At 45.2% G+C, this 13,739-nt stretch overlaps 1 protein-coding gene across 1 annotated transcript in view; it reads left to right on the top strand.

The window, feature by feature from the left end:
* The window catches only part of LOC120063050 (rho-related BTB domain-containing protein 2-like), a 65,010-nt gene that overhangs the window by 22,220 nt on the left and 29,051 nt on the right, over nt 1-13,739 (top strand). The window contains exons 4-6 of the mRNA XM_039013174.1: nt 6,772-6,957; nt 10,372-11,173; nt 11,530-11,749. Coding sequence (XP_038869102.1) covers nt 6,772-6,957; nt 10,372-11,173; nt 11,530-11,749 — 1,208 coding nt within the window. The remainder of the gene's footprint in view (nt 1-6,771; nt 6,958-10,371; nt 11,174-11,529; nt 11,750-13,739) is intronic.

The raw sequence follows: 13,739 nt of genomic DNA, 5'->3' as shown, positions 1-13,739 counted from the left end.
GGAGGTTAGTTAACACAGTGTCCAAAGAAGGGCCAGAAGTATACAGAATGGTGTTGTCTGTGTAGAGGTGGATCAGAGAATCGCCAGCAGCAAGAGCGACCTCATTGATGTATACAGAGAAAAGAGTCGGCCCGAGAATTGAACCCTGTGGCACCCCCATAGAGACTGCCAGAGGTCCGGACAACAGGCCCTCCGATTTGACACACTGAACTCTGTCTGAGAAGTAGTTGGTGAACCAGGTGAGGCAGTCATTTGAGAAACCAAGGCTGTTGAGTCTGCCGATAAGAATGTGGTGATTGACAGAGTCGAAAGCCTTGGCCAGGTTAATAAATACATCTGCACAGTATTGCTCTTATCGATGGCGGTTATGATATCGTTTAGGACATTGAGCGTGGCTGAGGAAACCAAATTTCATAGCGTAGATGGTACGGTGGGATTCAAAATGGTCCGTGCTCTGTGTAACTTGGCTTTCGAAGACCTTAGAAAGGCAGGGTAGGATAGATATAGGTCTGTAGCAGTTTGAGTCTAGAGTGTCTCCGCCTTTGAAGAGGGGGATGACCGCGGCAGCTTTCCAATCTTTGGGGATCTCAGACGATACGAAAGAAAGGTTCAACAGGCTAGTAATAGGGGTTGCAACAATTTCGGCGGATCATTTTAGTAAGAGAGGGTCCAGATTGTCTAGCCCGGCTGATTTGTAGGGGTCCAGATTTCATAACTCTTTCAGAACATCAGCTATCTGGATTTTGGAGAAGGAGAAATGGGGGAGGCTTGGGCAAGTTGCTGTGGGGGGTGTTGACTTTCGAAGACCTTAGAAAGGCAGGGTAGGATAGATATAGGTCTGTAGCAGTTTGAGTCTAGAGTGTCTCCGCCTTTGAAGAGGGGGATGACCGCGGCAGCTTTCCAATCTTTGGGGATCTCAGACGATACGAAAGAGAGGTTGAACAGGCTAGTAATAGAGGTTGCAACAATTTCGGCATGGCCAGCCGTAGAAAAATGCTTATTGAAATTCTAAATTATCGTGGATTTAATTGGTGGTGACAGTGTTTCCTAGCCTCAGTGCAGTGGGCAGCTGGGAGGAGGTGCTCTTATTCTCCATGGACTTTACAGTGTCCCAGAACTTTTTGGAGTTTGTGCTACAGGATGCAAATTTCTGTTTGAAAAAACTAGCCTTTGCTTTCCTAACTGCCTGTGTATATTGGTTCCTAACTTCCCCCAATCAACTACTTATAGGCATGCTCACACTGTCCTCTCTGTGTACAAGAGTATTGGATAGGGTTGTTATTTGATCATAGGGAAAATATATATATTTACACTACCGTTCAATAGTTTGTGGTCACTTAGAAATGTCCTTGTTTTTTGAAAGTAAAGAACATTTTTTCTCCATTTAAAATAACATCAAATTGATCAGAAATACAGTGTAGACATTGTTAATGTTGTAAATGACTATTGTAGCTGGAAACGGCTGATTTTTTGGGGGGGGGATATCTACATAGGCGTACAGAGGCCCATTATCAGCAACCATCAGTCCTATATTCCAATGGCACATTGTGTTTGCTAATCCAAGTTTATCGTTTTAAAAGGCTAATTGATCAATAGAAAACCCTTTTGCAATTACTGTATGTTAGAACAGCTGAAAACTGTTGTCCTTAAAGAAGCAATAAAACTGGCCTTCTTTAGACTAGTTGAGAATCAGGAGCATCAGCATTTGTGGGTTTGATTGCAGGCTCAAAATGGCCAGAAACAAATACTTTTCTTCTGAAACTCGTCGGTCTATTCTTGTTCTGAGAAATTAAGTCTATTCCTTGCGAGAAATTGCCAAGAACCTGAAGATCTCGTACAACGCTGTGTACTACTTCCTTCACAGAACAGCGCAAACTGTCTCTAACCAGAATAGAAAGAGGAGTGGGAGGCCCCGGTGCACAACGGAGCAAGAGGACAAGTACATTAGTTTGAGAAACAGATGCTTCACAAATCCTCAACTGGCAGCTTCATTAAATAGTACCCGCAAAACACCAGTCTTAACGTCAACAGTGAAGAGGCGACTCCGGGATGCAGGCCTTCAATGCAGAGTTGCAAAGAAAAAGCCATATCTCAGACTGGCCAATAAAAATAAAAGATTAAGATGGGCGAAAGAACACATACACTGGACAGAGGAACTCTGCCTAGAAGGCAGGCATCCCGAAGTCGCCTCTTCACTGTTGATGTTGAGACTGGTGTTTTGCGGGTACTATTTAATGAAGCTGCCAGTTGAGGATTTGTGAGGCATCTGTTTTACTTTACTGTTGACGGTGAGACAGTTTTCAGCCGTGCTAACATAATTGCAAAAGTTTTTTTTAATAATCAATTAGCCTTTTAAAATGATAAACTTGGATTAGCTAACACAACGTGCTATTGGAACACAGGAGTGATGGTTGCCGATAATGGGCCTCTGTACGCCTATGTAGATATTCCATAAAAATATCTGCCTTTTCCAGCTACAATAGTCATTTACAACATTAACAATGTCTACACTGTATTTCTGATCAATATGATGTTATTTTAATGGACAAAAAATAGCTTTTCTTTCAAAAACAAGGACATTTCTAAGTGACCCCAAACTTTTGAGTGGTAGTGTGTGTGTGTGTGTGTGTGTGTGTGTGTGTGTGTGTGTGTGTGTGTGTATATAATTGTATTATTTGAAGACTGCTATCAAGACGTTATCAATAAGTTAGCCTATTATTGATTTAATGCCTACAGTATGTCATTCCAAAGACTGAACACGTGAGTTATTAACCCTTATGTCACCATTATGGAGTGACATAGTGCTTGCAAGATCTCTAATAACAGTGGGAAGTATGTGTCTGTATCTTGGGATCTCTGCTGGGTTGTGTATACACCAAGCAGTCAGCCAGTCAGTCAGGAGTTTGAGCTCAGCCTCGCTCTATATCCTGTAAAAACACTTAACACCCAGCTTTGGTTACATAAGGTTAGCTAGCAGCCCTGCTGACCTTTGTAGATTGACTTGACAATGACAGAGTAGGGTGAAGTTGCCCCTAGATGCTGAATTTGGGTCAGTTTTGGATTTCCCCCCACTAATAGTTAAGGTTAGGTTCGGGGGAGGGGAAGCTGATCCTAGATCTGTACCCAGGGGAACCTTGGGTATAAGAACTCATAGTTCTTATTCACGTGCAGTTGGTAAATGATTGGCCAACGGTATCAGTGAGCTATATAGACTCCCAATGTGTGTCGGCGTGTTTTGTCTCCTCTTTTCTGACTCACGTTCATACATGGACGTATGAACATTCACATAGACAGATTCACGCAGACAGATGCAGGGATAGTCACAACCCTTACCACAAGGGCAAAAGCACGTACACACTAACATAGATTAGAGCTGGTAATGACACTTTGACAGGATGCTAATGGGAATTCCTGTTTGTGTGTGTACTTGTGCGTACTGTGTCAATACTAGCCCTATGATGTCATGGTTTAGCACAAGATTACGTCGAACATATAGAGAAGGTGTAATTTTCCCTAGGTTACATTTTGGTGGAAGTTAAGATGTGGTCTATGGAACCGGTGTTATTCTGTTGCCTATTTGGCCGACTACTCCATCTAGCTTCTTGAGCCTATCATGTTGGCTGTGCATCACTTAGTTGTTTAAACCTAGTTGACTCTGTTGACCGGTTACGTTTCAGTAGAACTTGAGCTCATACCCCGAATGTTTCATCTTCCATTATCATCTTTAACCCCTAAGGTTGATGTCCGCGCACCACCAACATCTAATTAGCATAATACAAAAATCCTCACAAATATGTCAGTTTAAGCTAGAGATATCTTTTTTTGCATTGGATACGTCTCCATATGCTGCATCTGCCTATGTCACATTTCCTCATCTGCGGTGAAAAGTGACAGGGCTAGAGCTGTGTTCGTCAGACCATGAGACATCCCGAAAATCGGTGTTCTCACAAAAACATTTTTATTTTTTATTTTTTATACTTCAAGTGGTCTTCAAATTCAAAATCAAATAGCTGAATGATCCTTGGTCAGCCTGGGATCCAAATGAGAAAGTCTGTGTTTTCCTGGGACCCAAGCTTATGAAAACATGCAACTATATGTAAATATTGGCACATTTAATTGCCTAAAACAAATGCAATATAGACAAATGACAATGAAATGAAATACCCATTTAATTAGCTATTCAGGTTTGTTTTTCCCCATTAAAAACATTCTTACATATCTGTCTAGGTTGGAACTGTTGCTATTAAAAACAAATAAATCATTTTCATTCCGAAACTGGAATAAACTGATTGAAGAAAGATGCTTTTTGAGGCCTCACACAGATATAGACCAGAAAACACACACGAGCACACAGTTCTAATGAGAGGTGTGTGACTGGTTGAAGTTTTCAACAAGCATGTCTATTCTGGGCTTAGTTTTTGACAGTGCAACCCTGAGGTAATGCTCAGCATTGGATCTGTTTCTGTACTTGTTTTTTAAGTATGCCAGAATCCAGAACCCTGTCTCACATAAGTATGTGGTGCCAAACTAGGTCAGAACATCTACTGCTTTCTATCTGTGCATAGTCACTTGAACTTACATTTACATATTACCTACCGCTTCCTGCTGTAGATCAGCAACCCAGAACTGTGTGTGTTTGCCACAAAAAACATCTTGCTTCAATCAGTTTATAATGTTAGCAGTTCAGAATAAAAAATATGACTTGTATTTAAACAGCAACAGTTCCAACCTAGACTTGTTTTCAACAATCATTTATACAGTAAGCCTGATCATGTTTCATCTTCATATGTACTGTTACTTATGATTTCACTATCAGTAGCTAGCTAGCTTGCTTTGGCTAACGTTAGCTAGCTATTAGCTGTGTACAAGGGGATTGTTTGAAAGAGAAACTCACATCGACTACTATGAGAGAGAGTACTCCCTTATTTCTGCTTATCATCACCTGACTTAGTCTTCCACTGTCGAAGCACTGTTTCCTGAAGCATTCTGCCCTGTTCTGAAAGAACTCCCTGGGTTGACCGTCATGCTGTGGATGTTTGGTCGGGACAGTTGAGCTCAGTCAGAACTTGTTGCTAGCTTGAGTCCATTCGAGTCCAACTGAATGACAATTCAGTTGCCGCTTCAAAACAACGAGGAACTCGGAAATCTACCACATACGGCTTCAGTGTGTTCAAAAATAACTGGGAACTCTTGGGGGGGGGGGGGGGATAGTTCCAACTGGGTCAAATCAATTTGAACGGTCATCCAACTCGGCCTCTTTCTATAGCTCCGACTTTCCAACCTGAAGATCACTGAAATCATGATTTGACCTCGTATTTTTCCGAGTTCCCAGTTGTCTTGAACACGGCAAGTGGCTGATGGCGCGCCATCATCTGCTGCTGTACGACAGTACTGCGGAGTGAGCTTCAAGAAAACTGCAGAAAAAAGATCAAGTAAACCTCGAAGCACACAGGCATCTCTCGTCCACTCACGCAGCTGCCAAACTGAGTAGAGAAAACGCTGCTAAACAGAGAGTGCCGTTGCACTTGGCCAAATCAATTCATGAAATAATTATACATTTACTCTGACATGTCGCGACCCATACTTTAAGAAAGGCTGCCATATAGCTTAGTAGAACCCCCCCCCACTCCTCCCCCAGCTTAGACTCTTATGGGTTAATAACCCATTAGAAAAAATATTGATCTGACCATGGTTGTTAGCCTTAGGGCTAGCACAATTACTGTATAACTGTGTAACCAATGATTATGGAACGAACAGCTGACTGAAGACGGGACAACGGGGCAGTAACATGGAATCTTAACAACGTACTAAAACTTTGTTGCTCCGTGCTGAAATGTAGAATGTTAATTCTAATTATGTTGACTTATGAGGCTCATGCAATGGAATGTATTTTTTGTGATGTCTGAGTTGAATCAACAATATTATCAGCACATACTGATGGATACACTTCCTCCTTTGACTTCCTGCTTTTTTATTCCTGCTTCGCTTCTATAGATACACTCGCAATGGCTGCCAGTCCACCCAATTATGCCATTATACCAATTACTGTCATCCAAAATTCTATGACCGTCACAGCCCTACTTATTGATTCAAATGATTATAATATATTTAGTGAATTCCATGTTTTGACCCCAGATAAATCCCCCAAAAACATAACAATTGGCCTATTTATCTTTACTGAAGTCCATTTCCATTGCCACTAGAACGGAGTGCTCTGAGAGCGGAGAGGCTCCCTTAGTGCTGTGCTGGTTATGTGGTAGCTGGCATATTCATTCACATATGGGGAGCCACACACACGCCTGTCAGAGCCGTGCCTCAGAGACACTAGTGGTTGAGAACGGCCTTAAGTCCTGTTGTCAGCCTGGCCCATCACACTGACTGGCTGAGGTAAGTAGCTGATGTGGCACTGTAGCTATTGTGTGTGTGTGTGTGTGTGTGTTGCTCTATAATTAGCCACTTTCTGTGGTATTGGCTGCCTTACGGCCTTAGTGGGCTTACGTAAGAGAGAGAAAGGGGCTTCATAGCCCACCAGCCTCAGAGGCCTGTAGACATGACACACACACACACACACACACCCCTATGACCTCACACCCCAGCCCGCTCAGTGTCGCCATCCATATTCACTGTGCCTAGCAGCACTAGTGCAGACTCTTTTCAGACCTGTTTTTGACCTCTGTACTTCCATCTCTCTCTCTCTTACTCCACCCCTCCTACATTACCCTTTCTCCTTTCCCCAACTATCTCTCCCTCTCTTATTTGGGTGTGGCACAGGTCTGACGTGGTGGTGCTGTGTTTCTCCCTGGCCAACCCCAACTCACTGCGCCACGTCCGCACCATGTGGTACCCTGAGATTAAGCACTTCTGCCCCCGCACCCCTATCATCCTGGTGGGCTGCCAGCTGGACCTGCGCTACGCCGACCTGGAGGCTGTCAACCGCGCCCGCAGACCCCTGGCCAAGTAAGACCACCATCACCCTGGTCCTCCTGAGACGGGTCCACATCAGACCTGGGTTTAAAATCAAATCGTAATTGTCGCATCCACCGAAATGGACCTTACCGTGAAATGCTTACTTACAAGCCCTTAAACAACAATGCAGTTCAAGAAATAGAGTTAAGAAAATATTTACTAAATTAACTAAGTAAAAAGTAACACAAGAAAATAACAATACCGAGGCTATGTGCGGGGGTACAGGTTAGTCGAGGTAATTTGTACATGTAGGTAGGGGTGAAGTGCCTGCCTAGATAATAAACAGCGAGTAGCAGCAGTGTAAAATCACGGGGGGGGGGCAGCAGTATGTACTACCCTCTAGCGCCTTACGGTCGGATGCCAGACCGTGATTCAACCGGTCAGGGTGCCCTCGATGGTGTAGCTGTAGAACTTCTAGAGGATCTGGGGACCCATGTCAAGTCTTTTCAGTCTCCTGGGGGGGTAAAAGGTTTTGTCATGCCCTCTTCACAGCTGTCTTGGTGTGTTTGAACATGATAGTTTGTTGCTGATGTGAACACAAAGGAACTTGAAACTCTCGACCCGCTCCACTACAGCCCTGTCGATGTGAATAGGGCATGTTCGGCCCTCCTTTTCCTGTCGTCCACGATCATCTCCTTTGTCATGTTGAGGGAGAGGTTGCCAGGTCTCTGACCTCCTCCCTATAGGCTGTCTCATCGTTGTCGGTGATCAGGCCGTCAGCAAACTTAATGATGATGTTGGAGTTGTGCTTGGCCACGCAGTCGTGGATGAACAGGGAATACAGGAGGGGACAAAGCACACACCCCTGAGGGGCCTCCATGTTGAGGATCACCGTGGCAGATGTGTTGTTGCCTAACCTTACCACCTGGGGGCGACCCCTCAGGAAGTCCAGGATTCATTTGCAGAGGGAGGTGTTTAGTCCCAGGGTCCTTAGCTTAGTGATGAGTTTTGTGTGCACTATGGTGTTGAACGCTGAGCTGTAGTCAATGAACAGCATTCTCACATAGGTGTTCATTTTGTCCAGGTGGGAAAGGGCAGTGTGGAGTGCGATTGAGATTGCCTCATCTGTGGATCTGTTGGAGCGGTATGTGAATTGGAGTGGGTCTAGGGTTTCCGGGACGATGGTGTTAATGTGAGCCATGACCAGCCTTTGAAAGCACTTCATGGCTACAGATGTGAGTGCTACGGGGCGGTAGTCATTTAGGCAGGTTACCTTTGCTTTCTTGGGAACAGGGACTATGGTGGTCTGCTTGAAACATGTAGCAATTACAGACTTGTCCCGGTAATCCATCTGGTCCCGCGGCCTTGTTAATGTTGACCTGTTTTAAAGGTCTTGCTCACATCGGCTACGGAGAGTGTGATCACACAGTCATCCGGAACAGCTGGTGCTCTCATATATGTTTTAGTGTTGCTTGCCTCGAAGCGAGCATAAAAGGCACTTCAATCGTCTGGTAGGCTTGCGTCACTGGGCAGCTCACCGTTGGGTTTCCCTTTGATGTCCGTAATAGTTTGCAAGCCCTGCCACATCCGACGAGCATCAATCTTAGTCCTGTATTGACGCTTTGCCTGTTTTATGGTTTGTCTGAGGGCATAGCGGGATTTCTTATAAGCATCCGGATTAGTTTCCCACTCCTTGAAAGGGGCAGTTCTAGCCTTTAATGCGGTGCGGATTTTGCCTGTAATCCATGGCTTCTGGTTGGGATATGTATGTACGGTCACTGTGGGGACGAAGTCGTCGATGCACTTATTGATGAAGCCGGTGACTGAGGTGGTGTACTCCTCAGTACCATTGGATGAATCTCAGAACATATTACGGTCTGTTCTAGCAAAACAGTCCTGTAGCGTAGCATCTGACCACTTCCGTATTGAGCGAGTCACCGGTACTTCCTGCTTTAGTTTTTGCTTGTAAGCAGGAATCAGGAGGATAGAATTATGGTCAGAGGAGAGCTTTGTATGCATCTCTGTGTGTAGAGTAAAGGTGTTCTAGAGTTTTTATTCCTCTGGTTGCACATGTGACATGCTGGTAGAAATGAGGTGTAACGGATTTAAGTTTGCCTGCATTAAATTCCCCAGCCACTAGGAGCACAGCTTCTGGATGAGCATTTTTGTTTGCTTATGGCCTTATACAGCTTGTTGAGTGCAGTCTTAGTGCCAGCATTGATTTGTGGTGGTAAATAGACGGCTACAAAATATATAGATGAAAACTCTCTCGATCGATGGTGTGGTCTACAGTTTATCATGAGCTACTCTACCTCAGGTGATCAATACCTCGAGACCTCCTTAATATTAGACATTGCGCACCAACTGTTATTGACAAATAGACACACACCCCCACCCCTTGTCTTACCAGACCTAGCTGTTCTGTCCTGCCGATGCATGGAAAACCCAGCCAACTGAAATATTATCCGTGTTGTCGTTCAGCCACGACTCGGTGAAACATAAAATATTAGAGTTTTTAATGTCCCTTTGGTGGGATAGTCTTGTGCGGAAATCATCAAGTTTGTTTCCCAGTGATTGCACGTTGGCCAATAGAATGGGTGGTAGAGGTGGGTTACCCACTCGCCGACCAATTCTCACTAGGCACCCCGATCTCCGCCCCCTGTATTTCCATCTTTTCTTCACGCGAATGACGGGGATTTGGGCCTGGTCTAGGAGAAGCAGTTTATCCTTCGCGTCGGACTCATTAAAGAAAACATCTTCCTCCAGTTCAAGGTGAGTAATCGCTGATCTGATATCCAAAAGCTGTTTTCGGTCATAAGAGATGGTAGCAGCAACATTATGTACAAAATAATGTACGAAAAAACACACAAAATAGCACAGTTGTTTAGAAGCCTGTAAATCGTCAGCCATCCCCTCCGGCGCCATTATAAGCATATTTACTTTTTTATTTTACGTTTTTATTTTCAAGTAATGTGCCCGAATCCAACTACTTTTATTTGCAGTATTTGAAAGTATTTTCAAATAATTTCCTAGAAATAGACCTACTATTTTCAAATAGTCAACAATATTTGTTTCCAAATATAGGACAAAACAGACCAGGGAACAAATGCAGTATTTAAATATTTGTGTTTGAAAATACACTTGTCTGTGTATTTCAGTATTTTCAAATACATGGAAATATTCGACTCTTTGAAAGTAATTGAAATACTTAAAATTGTTTTTGAACCCAGGTCTGGACCACCTTGACCGCAGCAGTCCCATCACATCCATTGGCTGGATGTTTGGCATTTGATTGAATCGCAAACGTACCTGTCCAGCCTTCTCTCTGTTCATAGTTTCTTTCCTTGTTATTGTCTAATACATTCTTGACTCAGTTACAGCCCACGATAGCACAGTTAAAGCACAATCATTTCATTAGATATCTATCTCTCTGCTAATTCTCTAACCCTCTCCCTTTGTCCTCAGACCCATCAAGCCTACAGACATCCTACCTCCAGAGAGAGGCCACGAGGTGGCAAAGGAGCTGGGCATTCCCTACTTCGAGACCAGCATCGTGGCCCAGTTTGGGGTAAAGGATGTGTTCGACAATGCTATCCGTTCTGCCCTTATCTCCCGCCGCCACCTCCAGTTCTGGAAGTCCCACCTGAAGAGAGTCCAGCGGCCCCTCCTCCAGGCCCCGTTCCTGCCCCCCCGTCCCCCTCGCCCTGTGGTTAGCATCCCCGACCCCCCTCCCATCGACGGAGAGGCCCCTGACTCCCTCTTCTGCCAGTCGCTGTGCGCCGACGTCCTCTTCCTCCTCCAGGGCGGTGCCACGCGCGTCTTCGCACACAAAGTCTACCTGGCCACATCCTGCTCCAAGTTCTATGACCTCTTCACCCTGGACCTGCTGGCTACTGAGTCGGATTGGGAGGGAGAGGAGCGAGCCGAGAGCGGGGAGGAGGACGAGCAGAGCAGGAGAGGGGCCAAAGAGCAGGCGGGGCGCACTAAGAGCTTGGACATCGATAAGGAGGGGGAGGGGGGCGCCAGGGGACTCAAACGGCCACCCATGCTCCAGCAGGGCTCCCTGAGGACTTCCAAAAGTGATAACGCCCTCCCCGCCAGGAGCCAGTGCCCTCTGGGGCCCCTGGGAGCCGGCCGTGGCCTCTCGGGATGGGGGAGGGGCTTCCTGAGTGTGTACCTGGAGCACATAGCTGACCCTGAGACGGGGCGACTTCGCCTCATGACTGTGGTCTCCATGGACGGCCTCATACAGGAAGAACCCTTCCAGGTAAGATCAGATACCAACAAAACAAGTCTTGCAAGACGCTTTGGATAGTAGCGTCTGCTAAATCACTATATTAAATCATGCAAAACCAGCTACACCGTGAGGTTCCCATTCCCATCACTGTTCCAGGGTTGTATAATCATTTTATTTCACTGTGAAGAATGTCTCCTACTGGTCATCTCAACTATAACACATTTTAGGGCAACAAAGACGTTTTAAAGGAGAATTAAAGGTCATTAAAGTGAGGTTAATCCAAACACATCAAATGGTGTTTATTAACTTAATTTATACCACTGCTTGGCTTAATACTCAATTCCGAGAGGGTGTTGATTATTTTTTCAACTTTGCTGTGGTTCCAGGCGGTGCTGCAGTACCTGTACACAGGCAGTCTGGACGAGAGCCGAGGGGACCTGATGCAGGTGGCCACCATCGCCGAGCTGCTGGAGGTGTTTGACCTGAGGATGATGGTGGCCAACGTGTTGAACCGTGAAAGCTTCATGAACCAGGAGATCACCAAGGCCTTCCATGTCCGCCGAGCCAACCGCATCAAAGAGTGCCTCAGCAAGGGTACCTTCGCCGGTAAACACACTGCCCCCACTTGCCTTGACATACTGCGTTCTCAGAGCTAGTGTGCATGCGTGTGCGTGCGTTTGTGTGTGTGTGCACAGCACATTTAGCATTCCCACTTTATTACAATATTCTCCCATGAATTCACACTGGATCTATGGCCATGATATTGTTTTTCCTATATGCAATATTTTGTTTGTGTGTCCTGTGCTTCATTTGGTGTCATCGATCTAAATATGTGTTGCTGAGCTTTTCTGCTTTCTCAGTATGTGTGCCATGCCCATGTGTTTCTTTACGTCACTTATTTCTGGTTCGTTTGTGTGCATGTTGGCTATAGCGTTTACCTCAAGGTGAGAGTCCTATACCATCTCTAAAGTAACTGTAAACTTTTCTACCATCAGCTGGCATACCACAATCCTTATTTTATAGTCATTGTGTTGGTTTCCGTGGGTATTCCTTTTTCAATATACACAGAAGTTTGTGGACACCCCTTCAAATTAGTGGATTCTGTATTTCAGCCACACCTGTTGCTGACAGGTGTAAAAAAAAAAATAATAGCACACAGCCATGCAATCTCCATAGACACACATTGGCAGTAGAATGGCTTTACTGAAGAGCTCAGTGACTTTCAACGTGGCATCGTCATAGTATGCCTCCTTTCCAACAAGTCAGTAAGTCAAATTTCTGCCCTGCTAGAGCTGTACCGGTCAACTGTAAATGCTGTTATTGTGAAGTGGAAACATCTAGGAGCATCAACAGCTCAGCCACAAAGTGGTAGGCCACACAAGCTCACAGAACGGGACCTCTGAGTGCTGAAGCGCATAGCGAGTAAAAATCGTCTGTCCTCAGTTCCAGACGTCAGCACAAGAGCTGTTCGCCGGGAGCTTTATGAAATGGGTTTCCACGGCCGAGCAGCCACACACAAGCCTAAGATCAGCATGCGCAATGCCAAGCGTCGGCTGGAGTTGTGTAAAGCTCGCTGCCATTGGACTCTGGAGCAGTGGAAACCGTTCTCTGGAGTGCTGAATCACACTTCGCCATCTGGCAGTATGGCAGACGAATCTGGGTTTGGCGGATGCCAGGAGAATGCTACCTGCCCCAATTCATAGTGCCAACTGTAAAGTTTATTTTTGTATTTTTAGGGAGCAGATCAGCTTTAATATAGCAAATAGATTGTGGCTTCCATCAATGTAATTGTCTGCTTCATTTCCAATCCCCTATATATTTGTTTTTTTTAAATATATAAACTCAGCAAAAAAAGAAACGTCCCTTTTTTTAGGACCCTGTCTTTCAAAGATAATTCGTAACAATCCAAATAACTTTACAGATCTTCGTTGTAAAAGGTTTAAACACTGTTTCCCATGCTTGTTCAATGAACCATAAACAATTAATGAACATGCACCTGTGGAACGGACGTTAAGACACTAACAGCTTACAGACGGTAGGCAATTAATGTCACAATTATACAAACTTTGGACACTATAAAGGCCTTTCTACTGACTCTGAAAAACACAAAAAGAAAGATGCCCAGGGTCCCTGCTCATCTGCATGAACGTGCCTTAGGCATGCTTCAAGGAGGCATGAGGACTGCAGATGTGGTCAGGGCAATAAATTGCAATGTTTGTACTGTGAGACGGCTAAGACAGCGCTACAGGGAGACAGGACGGACAGCTGATCGTCCTCGCAGTGGCAGACCACGTGTAACAACACCTGCACAGGATCGGTACATCCGAACATCACACCTGCGGGACAGGTACAGGATGGCAACAACAACTGCCCGAGTTACACCAGGAACGCACAATCCCTCCATCAGTGCTCAGACTGTCCACAATAGGCTGAGAGAGGCTGGACTGAGGGCTTGTAGGCCTGTTGTAAGGCAGGTCCTCACCAGACATCACCGGCAACAACGTCGCCTATGGACACAAACCTACCGTCGCTGGACCAGACAGGACTGGCAAAAAGTGCTCTACACTGACGAGTCACGGATTTGTGTCACCAGGGG

This window comes from Salvelinus namaycush, chromosome 18 (genome assembly GCF_016432855.1).
Source record: "Salvelinus namaycush isolate Seneca chromosome 18, SaNama_1.0, whole genome shotgun sequence".
Classification (NCBI taxonomy): Eukaryota; Metazoa; Chordata; class Actinopteri; order Salmoniformes; family Salmonidae; genus Salvelinus; species Salvelinus namaycush.
This window is presented reverse-complemented; position numbering and strand designations above follow the sequence as displayed.